The sequence below is a fragment of the Pezoporus flaviventris genome, unplaced genomic scaffold (assembly GCF_033815535.1).
Source record: "Pezoporus flaviventris isolate CSIRO_AGI_PZ_B2104156 unplaced genomic scaffold, CSIRO_AGI_Pfla_v1 ptg000031l, whole genome shotgun sequence".
Classification (NCBI taxonomy): domain Eukaryota; kingdom Metazoa; phylum Chordata; class Aves; order Psittaciformes; family Psittacidae; genus Pezoporus; species Pezoporus flaviventris.
The window spans coordinates 52,555,601-52,574,125 of NW_026892579.1; the positions used below are offsets into that span (position 1 = coordinate 52,555,601).

Genomic DNA, 18,525 nt, shown 5'->3' on the forward strand with positions numbered 1-18,525 from the left:
GACTTGTTCCAACACTTCCATGTCGTTTTTGTGTTGAGGACACCAGAACTGCGCACAGTACTCCAGGTGAGGTCTCACAAGAGCAGAGTAGAGGGGCAGGATCACCTCCTTTGACCTGCTGGTCACGTTCCTCTTGATGCAGCCCAGGATATGGTTGGCTTTCTGGGCTGTGAGTGCACACTGAAGCCAGCTCATGTTCATTTTCTCATCAACCAACACCCCGAAATCCTTCTCCACAGGGCTGCTCTGAATCTCTTCTCTGCCCAACCTGTAGCTGTGCCTGGGATTGCTCCCACCCAGGTGTAGGACCTTGCACTTGGCATGGTTAAACTTCATGAGGTTGGCATCAGCCCACGTCACAAGCGTGTCAAGGTCCCTCTGGATGCCATTCCTTCCCTCCAGTATCAACTGAACCACACAGCTTGGTGTCATCGGCAAACTTGCTGAGGGCGCACTCAATCCCACTGTCCATGTCAGCGACGAAGATGTTGAACAAGACCGGTCCCAACACTGATCCCTGAGGGACACCACTCACTGTCTAATCTATCTAATTCCCCTTGCAGGTAAGGCGCAGTCAAGCGCCAGAACCAGTTACATGGTCAGGAGCTATGCTCTGCTCTGGCTGGTCAAACGGAACCAAGCCCATCTTCCTTGGAGGTTTGGTCCCCTTCAACCAGCTATAGCAGTGTTGAAAACATCGAGCCGGGAAGGTGTGCCACTTCCACCTCAGCTCAGCGCCACCATCCCCTCCTCCTGGATGGATCTGCTCCCCCTCTGAACATCTCCAGAGGTGCATCTGGGGACGAGCCACCTGGAAAGGTTTGGGATGGGTTTAAAAAGCATCACTGCAAAGGTCTTGTCTCTGTAAGGATACACACATGTACCAGCCTCAGCATCAACTCAGGCCGAAATTATCACTTACAAGGCTTCCTGGCTCTGCAACATTCAGCAGATTTCTAAGTCAGTGTGGATCTGCAGGGTCCTAATGTAGAGCCTTCTGTATCTCCCTTTCCTACGAAGCATGCTTCCATAAACACCCTTTTGCTAAGCTCTGTCAATCCAAGTAATTTGCATTTAAAATTAAAAATATGTATATCATAAAGAACAAGGGTAACATAACCTTGAAAACACACTGTGTGCATGTGTCTTTTCTCATTTATTTACTGCAAAAAGGAGCTATAAACAACCATAGTCCACAAGGTAAAGTTTTGTGACCCACAGGAAACAAGATATCAGTTATCCCATAGCCGCTTAGCCCACAACGCACACACCACCTCACATCTTTGTGCAAGGTATTTTCTGAGTCTTCCCATCCACACAACACTGCAACAAATGAAGAAAACAGCAAAATGACTTAAAAATCGCTTTGCTGACTTCTTCTCTGAGCCAGGCAATGGATTTAGACATTAAACATCAGACATCCAACTCTGCAAGTTGTTCCCTGCCTTCAACCCACCAAAAAATAAATGCAAAGTTATCAGTAAATAAATACCCAAATGTATATCAACATAAGTTGGTGGATGTGGAGGAGAGAGCACGGATGCAGCCTGCATGGAATAAAGACTGGCAGCAGTCTGTCCCAAGCAGCTTGGGTCTCTGTTACAGAACAGCAATGCTCCATGGAGTGCCACATCCTCCCAGTCCCTGCATTTTCCCCATGGGGATGCATTGGAGAACAACTTCATTTCTGCCAGGTCTCCACAGCCAATGTCTTTTAGAAGGCCCAGACACACAGGGGTGACAGTGCACGGTGGAACAGTCTGGCCAGAATCACAGACTGAGCAAAGGACCACAGTTTTTCAGTCCCCGTCACATGTTGAGGGGTTTCTGAGAGGCAAGAAGGAGTATACACATTGTATGGGTCTGCTGACGCTACTGAATATGAAAGGTTCAGTAAATTGAATTCAAAAGAGAAATTGTTCCACGATACCCAGGTTTTCCTCTCATGCCAGATACATAATTCATCATGAACAAGGGCTGTGTCATCACTGACAGCTCATCAATCTCAACCACCACACAGACAGACACCACATTTCACTACTAAATCCCTGGAGGTTTCTTAGCACTTCAGGCAAACTGTTCCTGGTGTGAAACAAAACAGTTCCTGGACATGAGTCAAAAGGGGATTTTTCTGACATCTCATTTCTCACTGCACCTCTGCTCCATACAGCTCAACCTCAGCGCCGCCCTGAAGTGACACCACATCTATGAAGGTACACCTGCAGGGTGCAGCACTGGATTATGCAGTAGATACCCAAAGCCTCCTAAAGTGAACCACAGAATCATAGAATCCCAGCAGACATTAATCATGGACCAAGTCCTTCATGGGAGACCCAGGGCATCCTTTAGGCACCAATGAGTAGCGAATCCTACAGCAATTGCAAAACAGGCACTTGGCAGCTCATGTTCAGCCAGCACCCATTGCACCATGAAACCTTCTTGCCACGCTATGAGCCAGCTTTTGGCATTATCCATTAGGATGCCCTTACCTGCAAACCCTTCCCAGCTGCTCTCCAGGACCAGCATCAGCCTCTGGAGTCTATGGGCCCATCTCTGCAACAGAGCTGTGTTGGACAGGGAAGCAAAATTAAATTAATTGAATTTCCCTTAGCTGAGACTCTTGTGTGTGCCATAGCATGGGTTTGAACACACCCCCCCACAATGCCATTGACACACCAGTGCTGCTTCAGGGCATGGTGTGGCATGTCCCAGCACATCCGTGCATTGCATCTGCCCACTCTTGGCCTCCCTTACACCAACATGAGTTGTGCTGGGGGCAACCCAGGTGGCAGCAGTTTTGGCCAGTCCTGGGGCTGACTTTCTTTGCAGGTACATCCTGATCCTTGCTCAGAAGCACGGAGAGGTCAGTGCTGTGGTGAACTCAGTCCCTTTCAGTGCTGAGGAGAAATGTGTTGCCTGAGCCCTGGATTCTCATCCACTTGCATCCTAAAGGAGCTGTTCCTCCAGGGGCACCCATTGCAGCCTGCAGGGTGATGGATGCTGGAAACATCCTTATGTTTGGGATGAGGCATCCTCAGGCTGAGCTCATCTCTGCTCAGCCTCTTCCTCCCAAAATCTGCTGCACACCTCTAAAGTTCCTATAGAAGGGCTTTCAGCCAAAGGTTCCTTCACCATTGAGAACATAACCTCCTCTCATCTGACCTCCTTTCCTGGAGTTCCTGCAAGACTACAGAAGACATAGCCATCAGAGATGGGTGCTGTGCTGCTCAGTGACTCTGTTACCTGTGGATGGAGGGGGAAGTATAACCTTGTGTCTTTGCATGGTTCTTCTTGTGGGACCTCTGTACTGAACTCTGTTCCCAAGTAAGGAGAGTGTTTCCCTCCCTTACACCTTCACTGAGGTTTCCCAGGCATGTAAAAAGCAGCAATAATCAATTTTTACAGAATATCCTCTGAGCCCCTTTTCATGTCGATTTTGCTGACAAGCAGAAGCCAAAACCTTTGTCTAGAGCAATAACATACAGCAGAAAGCAAAAGCTGGAAAAGTCATCCAGCCGGTCTTGCATGTCCCTGGACTGAGTGCAACACATGCTTAAATCCAATCTTGTTTTACAAAGAGATTTGTGCTGAAATCCCATTTAAACAGATGCCTGAAACAAGATACATGCTTGAAGGCTTTCTAAGAAACAAAAAAAAATGAGAGTAACAACCAGGGACTCCTGTTATACACAGTTCACCCAAAATAAAGGGTTTGGGGCATCTCACATCCCTCCTCTGAAACACGCAGTAGCACCGAAGATCAGTATTGTCAGTCAATGCAGACCTGCCCCTCAAACACTGTACTTTTCTTTCTGCTTTATCATTTTTGGTGTGGGGGTACCTTTTTGGTTTTCAGTTTTCCCTTTCAGTAGCTCAAACCTCTTTAGAAGCACTCTTTGACAATTCTGCATTAAGCAAACTCCATGCTCATAATAAATGACAACATTGTGCAAATCCACCTTGATAACATTCTGCAAAATATTTATGCAATTATTTCAGCATTAATTTGCACAAATGACAGTTTTCAGGAAGCCTCTATCCCAAAGGCGCTTTTTTCAGAGGAAATCAATAAATACATCTTGATATTCACACTGAAGAATTAAAGATGGAAGACTTCTGTAAGCTTCTTGTAATTGGCTTCATTACCTCAGTTTTTCAAAACCACCCAAAAACTTTTGAGCATTATTCTCATAGAGGACCATTGCTGGTGCTTTCTTTCCAAGACGCAGAGTTTCACTGTTCTCCCCTCTCTCTTTATAATGTGTTCATGAGGAGAATGACCTCTTGACCAACTACCATTGATCTGCTCTTCCACCAGCCATGTCCAGGTTCTGCCAGGATGTGAAACCATTTAATCCAGTTTCAAATGTCCTTTGCTCTCCTCTGAGGGAACAAAGATTTCCTGGGCACATGCAGAAAGCCTCTGCCAATCCCTCCTTTGCTAAAAAAAGATAGAAATTAAAAAAAAAAAACCACAAAAGAAAATAAGGCAGATAAACAATCACCCCACCATCTGATCAGTGTTTTACTTTGCCTGATGCAACTTTATATGGTAAAACCCTGCTTGAATCCTTCACAAACAAACTTCAGGCTGGGATGATGAGACATTTGGGTACTTTGCCTGATTACCTCCTTCCGCTTGTCTCATAAAAGTTGTTTATCAGTCATCAGCTCTTGTTCACCACCAGAAGTCTTGTGATATCTGGCATCTCTCACACTGCTGCTAGAGGAGCTAAATCCCATCTCCTGAGCCAGCCCAGAGGAATCTCTTGAGCATCAGGGGAAGCAGCAGAGGTGACGGCAGTGGGGATGTGTCTCTGCAGGGTTGTGCCAAATTTTTTTCCCAGGTTTTGAAGGCTGGTTGTAAGCTTTGAGAGGATTTCTTTCCTTGGCTAGATGTGTAGGCACATTTCATTTTAATATTTCAATCTTCACAGTGACAAAAATAAAAGGGGGGGGGGGGGGGAAGGAGAGTAAATTCAGTTACTATTTTTTAATAACTTTTATCAAATCCTTAACTGATTACTTCAAACAAATCAGTTTTCTCACAGCTGTGCATGTAAATCCTGTATGTTTATACACCCTTCCCACTGCTCAGCACAGTGTGGTTTATACACGTAATGTGAAGAGCAATCAGAAAATCAATCTGTAATCATTCCTATCTTTTATTTTCTCTCCACAAAAGCTCATTGCTCCTACCCTGTTCAGCTTGTTTCCTCGAATGCAACTGCTTCCTCTGAGTATTTGTATCATCATCATCAAATACATCCCCATGTATTTGATTTTAAGGTTTGGTGTAACTAAAGAGACTTAGTTTAAAGTATTGGTACTTTTAAAAGGGTGCAGATCTTCTGAAATGAAAGTTGGACACAAAGATGATAGTTTCTGGACTGTTACCATGATAATAATGTGGTCATAATTATGTGTATAACCTCGTTTAGTCTGCAGATGATAATTTCCTATTTTTTCCTACTTGTGGAGTAGTTATAGATGGATAAAACTGCTATTTTCATTCTGTGTCAAGGAACTGTGTCCAAATATATGTGCTACCAGCCTGCACAACCAAATCTGCTATTACAAATGAAAAGTTAAAATAATACACAGATTTGTCTTATGGTGTTTATGGAAGTGAAAAGTGTGTTTAGATTCTAGTTTGGTATTAGTCGATCTTTTTTATACATCAGATTTTTTAGTTCAATTTGTGGTCCTTTTAAGTTATTTCTGGTCCTTATTAGTTATTTCTCCCTGCAGACAAAACCCAAAATCCTCATTTGGTTGACTGCAAGTATATTACGTTAAATACTGAATCAGACTTCTCTAGGCTCTTCACTACTTTTAACATGGACAATTCAATCTTAAAAAGGACTGAAAATTATGCAAGTAATTCTCTTGAAGATTGGTTTCAAACGAGAATGCTTCTATTGCTTTTGAGACAGAGAACAGACTCCTTCAGGAATGTGTAGGTTTTGGGCAGATGAGGGAAGACTTGGTTGGAAACACTGGAGTGAAAATGCAAAGAAATCCTTTGTACTTTGATTACTCCTATCCCTAGTCTGGAATCACAATGGATCAGTTACTCTACTGCAAGTTCATGGTGTCCCATTAGAGTTCCTTATGTGCCGCTGCTTTGCCACCCAAACGTTTCCACCATTGTCTTTAATCTATCACCACTTCTCAAATTTTCGGTGGTGGAGAAAACAGACATTGCTTAGCTCCCAGAGGAGCAACAGGGAAGCAAAGACCTAATAATGGTTATTACAGTCCCTCTGTGATCCATGTGAGACCTGTGAGGTGCTTCATAACATCTTCTACCAAATTAGACTGGACCATTAGCAATGAGGGTTTATAAACAACTTGTAAGAACTGTGGCCACACATCTCCTTGGCTGGGAGGCTTACGAGCTACAGCTGCAAATAAAACTGCTCTGGGAGAGAGCTGCTTGAATTATCATTTACAAAGAAATTATCTCATGGAACGAGTAAGTTATCTGATCAAGTCTCTTGCAAGCAAATAATTCACATCCTAATTTGCTCTTTGTGACTACCTGCTATGGCTATAGCTTAGATGAACCTTTGTTAAGGTTTTGGCCATATCTTCTCATGTTAACGTGGTATAGATACTGTTTGCTCAAAGCAGTGTTCCTTTACTGGATGTGCAAAAGGCTGGCCACATAAATAGTAAAAGAATCACAAGTGTCAAAGATATGACTCTTTCATGTGATGGTGCTACTGTCACTATGGATTGTGTGATGTGTATCTGTCCTGCAGTGGTTGGGAGCATGAGACACAGATGTGCAGTGTACGTGGGGTGTGGGTGCTGTCCTTTACAAGATTGGACTCTACAAACAAGGCTGATCATCTAATTTCATGCTCCCCAAGTCAGAGGTAAACTGCAGCACTTTTGTCTTCACAAAACATCCTCACTCTCACCGAGGATGGTTACATCCTTAGAATCACAGACTTCATTGCTGCAGACCTTTGCTTCTTTCTCCTGGTCTGGAACAATGAATGTTCGCATGGTCCCACCTCCTTTGGGCTCAGGGGGGCCTGAAGAAAGGAAAGACCCCAACCCTTCTGGTTTGCTAAGCTTTGATACCAACCCTTCTCATCTCTGCATTCAAATTAATGGCTATCATTCTTTGTGTGCTCTTCGCAGTGGAAAATTAAGAGAGTAAGACTTGCAAACCAGAACTGGTGAATGGATGATGGCCTCCAGCATTGATGGAGAAGCTGTTACAGAAGGAATAAATTACACATTGACTGAAATGCAGGGAGGACTACAACTCTTTTTTCTAGCCCCGGTTGGGTGCAGCACAGTCAGTTCACCCAGAATAAAGAGCTGTTAAAAGCAGCAGTGATGGTCCATTTCAACAGAGAAATTACTCAAAAGGTCTGCCTGCTGTCCATCTATTTGCTCTTGTAGCCATGGCATCAGCACAGAAAGGACCAGGTCTGGTTAAAAGGCATCATTCAGCTTAAAACAGGACAGCCAGACTTCTGTTGCCCATCCACTGCCCCCACCCCACTGCTGCAAGGCCACTCGTATCTGAGAGGGAGACCTTCTGCAGTGGTAATTCTCTGAAATCTCTGCCTGGGATAGTACTGGAAACAACACTTCACAGTGGTCAGAATTTGCATACGTTTGGAAAAATGATTGATTTCCTTTTCTTACTTAAAAAAAAAAGAGTCAAATCAAACCTCAGCAAGGTGAAAGGGCTCAAAAATTAGGATCCCCATTGCGCATTTGCAACTCTCATCAAAACCACTGTGAGTCACTTATTCTCTAATACTTTTCAATTCTGACACTTTCTTACACACAAAATGTTGTGGTCAGGAGTCATTTCTCTGTCAGAGAAAGAGCAGGAGCGTGACAAGACGAGGAATGACCAAGTTTTTTCAGATTCTACCCAGCAGTGAGCAAACAGCAGCAGTGGAAATTACTTTATTTCTACAGACTGAATATTTGAACCTCCCTGGCACCCCTAAGTATAAGCCCTGGAGTATAGGTACAGCAAGGCTGATAACACTATCTTTCTGAACTCAGTTTGGTTTGAAAGCAGTGGACAGTGGAGCACAAGCTGGTGGCCGGCTGGGTGGTGTTTAAGCACGCAGCACTGACCTCCCAGTGCTCCATGTGAATGAGCCCCTTTCCTACAACGTCACCTTGCTCCACCACCAAAATCACGAGTTGGTTTCACAGGTGTTGTGTGGTGCCCTGCATGGCGAGGACTGCTTCCTCTTGAATCTCACTAGCATCACCGCAGCCCAGGGCTGCAGGGAGTGCCTTTTGCAGATGAGAACTGAGATTGCAGGGACACTGCACCTATCTAATGATGCTGCCTCATCTCCCCTCTGCTTTGGTCCCCATCCAGATGCCATGGAAGGTTTCAGGGTCAGATTCTCATTTGTATTGTGTTTTTTGTAAGTTTTCCCAAAGAAGTAAGCTTCATCACACTGGGGACCAAGCTACAGGGCTAAATCTCACCCTCGTGAGGCATTTGACAGCATGAAGTGAGGAATTTCAGCATCCCGTGCTCTGGTATCTCTCCTCCCTTGCAGCAGCCAGGAGAGGATACATAAATGTACAGATAACCATTTGCAATGCTGCATTCCTCTTTTTGTTGTCCTGTTGAAGCCAGGGGTGATACACAAATGTAAAGCCACAAGCTGTGCCTATGCATGAGAAACTTGTGTTAGCAAATTTTAGCAGCTGAAAATGAAAAAACTGGAACTGAAAATTATACAAGGATAATTTATATATATATTCTTTTTTCCCAATGGTTGGTGCAAAGAACTGAATCTTAAGATGCTCTCCAGACAAGTCTGTGAAAAGTTTTTCTCCCTCTTTGCCGCAGATTTTCAGTTTTGTAAACTCTAAGATCTCCAGTGCGGCTACTCCTAATTTACTGCAGAAAAGCAAGTGTAGCTGGATGTGAAAGAGACTGATGAATCTGCAGCTGGTAGCTGGTTTTGAGATAAGGATGAAGACACCAAGGACTTCCTGGCAACCTGCAGAACTTCCAGAATTTACTTTGTTTCAGATAAATTTTATCACAGAATCACTGAATGGTGTGGGTAGACCATCTGGTTCCTTCCTCCCCTGCCATGGGCAGGAACACCTTCCACCAGACCAGGTTGCTCAAAGCCCCCTCCAACCTGGCCTTGAACACTGCCAGGGAGTGGAATTTTAATTCCAATGATCCCAAAAAGGAACAATAAATATTTTCCAAAGGGTAGGACACAGCCTGCCTGGAAATCTGACACCAATTTTGTGGAAACAGGATAGTTTCTCAGTGCTGTGATTATGAAGAGGTGCTATGTACCAGTTCCCTGCCTCTCAGAGCATCTCTGAGCATCAGGATGGTGAAGCACTACACAGATGATTTGTCCTGAGCTTGGAGCAACACTCTGCAAAGAATGAATGGGTCAAATGGAGATTCTCCTAAACCAAGCAAGGAATAAAATATATGCCTTGAATGCATAACCCAAGATGGAAGTGGGATAGGAAAAGCTTGTCCTTGTCCCTGTACCCAGTAGGAATGGGAAATAAATGTCTTAACCTGCAGCAAATGAAATCTCAGATTGACATTTGGAAAGTTCTGTGGGCAGGAGCTCCTGAGTGTAAGGCAACAGCAGGGACCCCAGGTTCTTCTCCCCCTGCTTCCTGCCATTGACTGGGGCCAAGATGTGGGCAAGATACAGGATGCAAGCAGATAGCACAGCAAACAGAGAATTTCAAAATGAGTTAACTGTTTGTATAAACCATTCTACCAGCTTGAATATGAGCCAATTTTATACATAAAGGGTTTCTTCTTGTACAGCTTGTAAGTGGCTATGAAAGGAATTGCTACAGGACCACAGTATCACAGAATCATGGAATGGCTGAGACACTAACCAGCAGGTTAGCCCACCGACTGTACTGGTGAATGAGGCTGTTCCTCCCCAGGTGCAGAACCCTGCATTTGCCTTTGTTGGATTTCAGAAGGTTCCTCTTTGCCCGTCTCTCCAGCCTGTCTAGATCCCTCTGAACCACAGCACAGCACCTCCCAGTTTTATATCATCAGAAAACTTGCTGAGGAGGCACTCAATCCCTTTGTCCAAGTCAGTGATGAATAAGTTGAACAATACTAAACAATACCAGATCCAGTATTGACCCTTGGGGGACACAGCTAATTACAGGTCTCCAACTAACCTCCATGCCACTGACCACAACCCACTGAAAACTGCCATTCAGCCAGTTCTCAATCCCACCGAAGTCTCCATTCATCCATCTCGCAGTTCCTGAGGCTGCCTATGAGGATGTAGTGTGAAACAGTGCCCAAAGCTTCGCCAAAGTCCCGGTAGACAACATCCACAGGATGTCTTTGAAGCCGTGAAAACAAAGCATCATCAGAGAGATCTTTAATTGATAACAAACCTATCTGGTCATTAACATCACTGATAACCACAAAAAAAAAATAAATAAATGAAGAGACGCATTTAATCATCTGTGCTCAAAGATCTTTACCCCCTCTGATAATCTGGTTTCAGCCTAGAACCCCTTTCCTCAGACAGTCGTTACACTTCTCAAATTTTCCTCTACATGCAGACAAGTATCATATGTTAGGCAGGAGATAGTGTCCCTTCCATTTGGTGTTAGGTCCTGCTTTGGCCCAGCTGTACAATGAACCTTTGGCACTACAACACACAAGTAGCGATGCTGCTGCCAGTTGGGATCTGGCTGTAATCTGAGCAGTCATATCCTGAACCCACCTCTTGGTCATGTAAAGGCCCTCTCCACTTACTCAGACTACCTTACGGTTACATATTAATCATCTATTAATTACCACAGAGCAGGCATCAAATTCCTGTTTCTGATGAAGTCCAACTTGCATATCTGGGAGCCCTCTTTTTCCCCTGTATCTCCAAATACCAATCAAGAAGGTGAATTGAGTGGTCAACTTCCTTTATGCTGACTTCCCACTTACTGAGCATCTATTAGATATTAGTCATTCAGCAGATGTGTCAACCACTGACAGCAACCACAGTTGATGAATTACTGTGATACTGATTTAGTTGTGTTTGGAAAATTTACACATGCGGTAGGACATGATAATTTCTACTACAGCTTCTGGAAAGGTGGAAAAGTAGAAGTGTTTAATTGACAAAAAAAGCTTATTTCGCCTGTTTTGTCACGTCTCCTCTACAGAGGTCAAGGTGTGAGAGATAGGTGCAGTGATTTAACCAGTGTTAAGAGGACCTCTGGGTGTGTCTGATCCAACCACCTACTCAAAGCAGGATTAAACTAAACTAAACTAAACTTATCTTAAAGCTCGGTGTTTAATGAGGATGCTCAGAGTCTTGCCCCGACAAATTCTGAGTTTCTGTCAGGTAACCACTGGCCTCAGCCTCAGTTTAATCATTAAGCTCCTAGAAATTACCTCTACAATGCACACTGGCTCATGTAATGCTCGTATGTAGGAGGAAGAATGTTGATTTATTTATAGGGATTTGTAGAGATATGTACTCAAGAGAAAGAAAATGCATTCACTCCAACAAGAAAGAAAAAGTAAATGTCTCCCTACCTGTAAATAGAAAAGCTCCTTGTTTTTCAGAAGTAGCATAAACTTTACTGATAGTGACTGAAAAAAAGAAAAAATATATAAATAAAGTATTTGAAGGTATCTGTCATTTCTCATTTAATTTACAACAAGCTCAGTAAGGACACCAGAGCTCTGACACTGACCCACACTCTGATGGGAGAAAGTATCATCAAAGCCAACACACTCAGATTTGGGTGCCTGAAGGATCTCAGCTGGTAAAGGACTTGACTTAAGCAGCAATTTAATCTCAAGCAAGCTTTCATCAGAGCAAAGAGAAGGGCTTGGTTTGATTTCAAAAGGCTTTAGATAATACTTAATATCTTTTTTGTTTCAGTAAGCATTTGTTAGTGCTCCAGCTTTCAGATCTCTAGCTAAGAGAGAGCTAAATGTCAGAATAAAACAAATCTCATGGGGTAAAATCACGGTCAATATTTGCTTTCACTTCAGACCAGGAAGAATTGGAAAATAATTATTTGGAACTTGGAAAAATCTTGGAATCAAAAATATGAGAGTTTCAGTTGTATAATTCAGACCTGGTGGAAGCATTTAAAGAGGTGTATTTCCTCCCGAGAGCCTCTCATCTTGCCTATGACAGTTGCAAATGAATGTGTTCCATAACCATGGAAAGTATTTTTATCACGATTGCAATGCTGTGTTGCAGTAGCTGTGTTTGAATGCTTAACTAATCACCTTTACGCTGATGAGGTAACCTAAACCACTGACACAGTTAGAGTAGATGAGCCTGGATTTAGGGTCACACTGGTTAAACCTGACCTTCTGCTGCCTTCTGGGCTTTTGAAATACTTTTTCGTCTAAGCTTGGAAATTTAAGTGACCCACTTTGAATGGATATTTCAGTAAATGGCATTAGAGAAAACCCCTTCTAAGGGAACCATTTCCTTTAGCCTGTACATCTCTAAGAGGGAAACTGAGTTACACATTTAGCTTTTCAAGCATCAGCATCTTTTAAACAATCTGATGTAGTTTGTGGCTCTCTCAGAAACTACAAAGTAAATTCTGCCTTTATTTACATCCTCCTTTGGGTGACACAAGGTGAGTAAAATTTAGACTTACACATAAATATTAAGCAACTGTAAAAAACACGTATGCATCATTTTAACTGTAAACATCAGCAAAATTAGACCCGAGAAAAGGTATGCATCATCAGATCAAGGAGGTTATACTGTTACTCTAAGGTGCACATCCTAGCTACTTCTAACCCACTGTCAAAGCAAAGTGACCAGAGTAATTTCCTAAGACAGAAATATTAGAGAAAGATGGACTGAATTCACACCCTCCATTTTAAACTGTAAGCCCCTTTGTCAAGAATCTCTCTGAAATTCAGCCTACAAGCAGCATCAATACCCTTGTGTCTGTCCGTCACTCACCTGCTCCCCGGGAACCTCATCAGAGAAGGCAGTAGCTGGTTTATTATATTTCATAGCTCATTATGATCAGTACCATTACCTGGGAAGCTGCAGCCTGAGAGGCCTACGCTTACCACTTTCTTTGTGTACCAGGTTTTGTAGTACTCTGGGTCTTTCCCTGGGAGATTCTCAGTTTGGATTTTCGCCTGGGAGAGCCATCAAGTTTCTAGTTCCTGGTTCAGTTTCTGCTTTATCCAGAATTTTCCCATTCCTACTTTGCTGCTGACTGGCGTAACTGTGGAGCCCTGACCTCTCAACAAAGGATATTTGAATGATGCCACAGAAGCACCCTGTCCCAGAACACCCTATAAAATGACCAAAATACTTATTAGAGAGCTATGGATTTAAATCCCTAAAAGCAGGTGGGGGAGCGAATGTAACCATCCCTCCTTGCAGGCAAAGTCTCTTTCAGGGTCAATCCAGCAGCTTTTAAAGAACATCCAGGACTCATCAAGACATCTGCCATGAAAAATCAAAACCCAAAGCAGTTACTGTCAGGTAAAGCAACAATAATGACCCAAAGTCACAAGGGGGCATAGCCTTGAAGCAAATCAACATCTCCAGGTCTGCAACCCCCTTACAATTTCTTAGCGAACATCTAGAAAAATACCTGCAAGTGCTAGAAAGGGATCCTGAGTGTCTCCATGTCAAATAGAGTAATGGATTTAAATATTCGCTATTTAAATACTGACATGGCAGGGTACATCACAGCTCCATTATATTGGTCTCACAAGGATGGAGGGACAGCACAGTGGGATCAGGAGCTACTTGGGATTACTGATAATGGTCATCCAGGACACAGGGCTGGGACACAGGGAGTTGTAATGCCTTGTGGCTACATAATTCAAGGTATTTTAGCTCCGAATACTCGCAAGACCAGCATGCTATCACCTATATGCCATGCAGGAGGTGTCTGTAGTTCCTTCCAGTTTTCCTGCCTACAAGAGGAGACATTTTGCATCTCAAAGCCTCCACAAGGTTTCTCTTGAACCACTCTGTTCTCTCCCTAACTTAGGAACTGAAAGTTTAACTACATCCATCACAGTCCCTAGAGCCCTTTCCATAGGATCAAAGCCCTGTGTCACAGGGCAAGAGCCTGAAGTGAAATTAAAAGGTGGTAAGCTCAAAATCAGTGTTCAAGGTTTTCTTTTCCTAGATGGAGAATGACTGAATTTGGGAACTCAGTATCACAAAGCATTCTGATCAAAAGTGAGACATCACACCTGAGGTGTGGCCTGAATAAAAATAGCATGACCAAGACTAGGAAATTTGAGAAAAAATATAGGAGCTTGAGAAGGAGCCTGGTTCCTCAGACATCAAGACAAGTGACAGCACATGGCAAGTATCAGAGAGCAATGGGATGGGGGCCAGCTGTGCAAAATCTGCCCAATTCAGGGTAAAAAGACATCAGACTGACCTATGAGCAAACAGATCCAATCTGGCAGTGCCAGTGATACTAGTGGCTTTGATGCCTACTGCATCCCAAGTCAAGATCATAGAGCATATCAACTTATGTTTGATGAGAGGACAACTCTGGCCCGAGTCTAATATTGTACACTTTGCACCCACTTACTGCAGCGAGTGCAGAATTTTTGGTGGTTTTCTAACATCATCATTGAGTTTTGTTACTACTTGAGTGACATGGCTAAAGTAATGACATCACCTACTGATCTAAGAAAGAGTGAGCCCATATCCTGTCTTCCACCTGCGTTAATGGAATATATATACATACACTCTATAAGTTAAGTTATGGTCAGAAACCACAGTTAGGGCTGGGAAAAAACACCTACTCCAGATTAACTACGACAGCACAGAAGCCCTTATAAAAACTCCAGCAGCAAAAGTGCCCAAACACCATCAGTTCAACAGAGCTCAGCACAAGCATCAGCTACAGTAAGAGAAGGAAGATGTCTCCGATTCTTTGTGCTTCTCTGGTAAGAACTTGCTTTCAGGTTTTTTTTCACCCTTTTTGACAGAGACATATTTAAATTGTAATAAATGACTGTCAAGAATGAGGATCTGTACCTATCTTTAAAATGCTTGCTTAAACCATTAATAATCGAAAATAACTAAAAGGGGGGACCGCTGAACAGCACCAGCATGGGGCAGCAATGAGACTGTACGGGTATATTAGTGAATGGGGCTGCTGCAACACACTCTGACTCAAGAAAAACATTGAAAACTAAACCTTTGTTAAGTTATATCCTTTCTGATATCTCTTGTATTATATTATTTTCTATAATTTAAATATTTTTATTAACAAATTATAGCTGAATGTGTATACCATACCTGTCAGCGCCATGAGAATTAGTTAATGAAAGCAAGAGTGGATGTGATATAGTACATATTTTTCCATATTTCCAACCTCTAGTTTAGGCTTTAACTGTGAATGAATTTCCGAGCTGCACAAGGAGTTGTTAGGGCGTGTTGTGTTACAGCAGCTGTACTGCATTGTGTCCTAAATGCACTCATTGTCTTCAGTTCAGATCGCTGTTCTTACTGCTGCTGGTCTTGCTGTCAGCCAGCAGTTCTGCCTATGAGAAGGTGATACAGCCTGGACTCAAGCCAGAAAGCCTCTTCAAGCAGTCATATGCTGGATGCTTGACTCCAAAAGAGTCAAAATTCCCTCAGACTGTGAGAGTCAACATAAGCATCAGCTCCACGAACCAGGAGACCAAAGTGACTCCTGATGTCAGCAGCCGCTCCCTGTCTCCATGGGATTATAGGTATGATCTCTGCCCCTATGGTCTAGAAATACCCTGGCTGCCCTGGCTGTCACAATAAAGCCAGGGCTTGCCTACATCTTTATTTCAGTGCTTCACCATTGAGAGATTTTGGAAATATGAGGGTGTCCACAGTCCATATAATCCTCTTTAAAAGATAACTGATACATAAAGGAGCAGAGAGTAAAAGCATGATTTAGATGAACACACAGAAAGCAAAGACTTTTGGTTTTGTAATTTAATTAATTTATTTGTATATTGGGGAAAACTATCATCAAAAGCATTCTTTACCTAAGACATCAAGAGAGCTAACATTGCACCAAATTCAGTGGTGGTTTAATAACATAATAACATCAGCATTAGGCCCTAAGAATATTTCATGTAGGGGAGCTGAAGGCCTTTGGGTCCGTTAGGCAATCTGACATGTTGGGAAGCTCCAATCAGTCTTTCAAAGACAGTGCCTATTTGAAGCAAGTTCTTTGCAAAGGCAGTCACATGCAGTCCTGGCATGTTTGTCTTACACTTAAAACCCTGCAGTATTTACTTACTTACACCTTTTTTCTTAAGAACCTACAGCAGTGGAGGGTCTACTGCAATGTCCCAGGAGGTACCCATTCCTGAGCTAGGAGCCCATAGTGATTCAGACTATCGTGCCTCCAGAGGCACAGCAGCAGTTCCATTTCAAATCCTTCCTTTCATGTCAACTTACAGGATAGATGAGGACCACAACCGTTTCCCCCATGTGATTGCTGATGCCACGTGCAGACACTTGCGGTGCGTGAATTCGGATGGGCAGCTAGACCACAGCCTCAACTCCTTCCCCATCCAACAGGAGATCCTTGTCCTCCGGAGGGAGCAGAAGGGCTGCCACCAAACATACCGGCTGGAGAAGAAAACAATCACTGTAGGATGCACATGTGTCACCCCCTTGATCCGACACCAGGCTTAAAGGCAGCCAGCAGTGTAAGAGCAGGGAACTATGGAGAACAACTTCCTTGCCTAACAGCACTGAAATGAAGCGGCCTGATTCAGTCTCTGCAAAACTGAATTAAGATATAATGATTAACTAGAATCTATCAGAATACATTAAAATTTAAAAGAGTCTCAGTAAAAAAAAAAAAGAAGTCTTTCCCCCCAAAATCTTGAACTCTATGAATTTGGTATCCAGACACCTTCATGTGACAGACTGACTGAAAAAGTAATGGGTACTCTCTCCATATCTTTAGCTTACACTTTTAAATCTCTATTAATGTAATTCTATTTAAGCTGATGGAAAAGTTAGCAATAACCTATTTGTTTATTTATCTTTGTGTAATAAAAAACCAAGTAAAATACTCTGTGTTATTCTCCTTTCTTTCTAAAGATGCCTTTTTGATGAGGTAAGAAACCACCTAATTCAATTATGAACATACAAGGGCTCTCTGCGTGATGCTAAAACCTAAAATTCTCTTCAAAACCTCTAGCTCTGCTGCAGCAGAATGTAAACCCCATAGGAAAGCTAGAGCTTGTATTATTAACACCCTTTTACTGATAGAGAAACTAAGCTGTCTGAAGGAAAACTGTTCACCAAGTGACACCCAGTAGTTTCACATTGAAAAGAGACTAGGAAAAAAAACAGTGGGTAACTACCCAGTTTTCCACCTGATTGTCTGATTGGAAAGGAATTTGTAAAGATAGGCTCAGCACAACGCTTTGAATGCGTCTTTGGGAGGAAAGAAACTCCCTCCAATAAAACAGCGTTTTTCACTGCCGAGTTTCAATTTTGCTCCAATGCTATGTGTTGAATTTCTTTCCAACCCATTTCAATACATTTTCTGTGGAGCTGGGTCACTACCTGGGTACACAAGCAAATGAGTATGTTGGGTGGATAACTGAAGCGATTAACCATGTATTGCTAACTGCAATCATCATTTTCTCCGTGCTTGTGTCCTTCCAAGGTGTTCATTGCCAGCAGTTAGTGCTTCATATGTAAAGCAAACTGACACAGCACTTCTACCATGTCTGCAATAGGACTCAGGTAGGTGGATGTTTAGCACTGTGGTCGTTTATTTAAAGCACTCTGGGGTTAAAAGTGCTCAGATGAAAATGTTCCATGTTTAAGAAGGCAAGCTGCTTTGTGAAGATATGGGTGTTTTGTTTGCTGCCATCTTAGAGAGGTGCGACCCTGCTCAGGCACTGACAAAATGCCATTGCCAAATGCAACAGCAAACAATGCATTTCTAGAGATGCAAAACTCAGAGGTGCAAGTCCCTAATGAGGAACAAGGTCACTTCAGGTGAATGCATCTTCTTCAGATCCAGCTGTGCTAAATAAAGACGTAATCATCCCACCTTTTGTGCTGGGGTTATTCCCTCCAGCTGTGCCATATGCCTAAGCCCTCCGTAATCTAGACCAGGCAAAATCAGGTGGGTCAGTCTGTAACCTAAATTTACACTAGAGACACAGGTTTCACACTGTACCTGACCTAGCAGATATACAACGGTCAGATAAATCACTCGTTAACTCTGGGTGATCACAGTACCTGCAATCACAACAATAGACTCCTATCCACACCTGTAGTTACCTTCAAACACTGATATAACTTTACCCATATGCAGGAATCTAGCAGTATATGTGATACTGACTTAGCTTGGCTCCTACCTAATCTCCAGCTATTCTTCCCTAAGGTCTCTTTCAGGTCCTGAAGTTCACCCCAGCTGACTGTTGTGGGAATATTAAGCATGGGAACAGACTGCCAATAAAACCCTAAAACATCAAGGAACCTCATCCTCTGAGGTTTTCAATGAGTTATATAA

The 18,525-nt window shown here is 43.0% G+C and overlaps 1 protein-coding gene across 1 annotated transcript; it reads left to right on the forward strand.

Moving 5' to 3' along the window:
* Nucleotides 1–14,914: 14,914 nt before the first annotated feature.
* LOC133273478 (interleukin-17F-like) lies at nucleotides 14,915–16,734 on the forward strand. The gene is made up of 3 exons (XM_061461823.1): nucleotides 14,915–14,941; nucleotides 15,489–15,733; nucleotides 16,442–16,734. The coding sequence occupies exons 1-3, from the start codon at nucleotides 14,915–14,917 to the stop codon at nucleotides 16,677–16,679; spliced, it is 510 nt and encodes a 169-aa protein (XP_061317807.1). The 3' UTR covers nucleotides 16,680–16,734.
* Nucleotides 16,735–18,525: the final 1,791 nt, after the last annotated feature.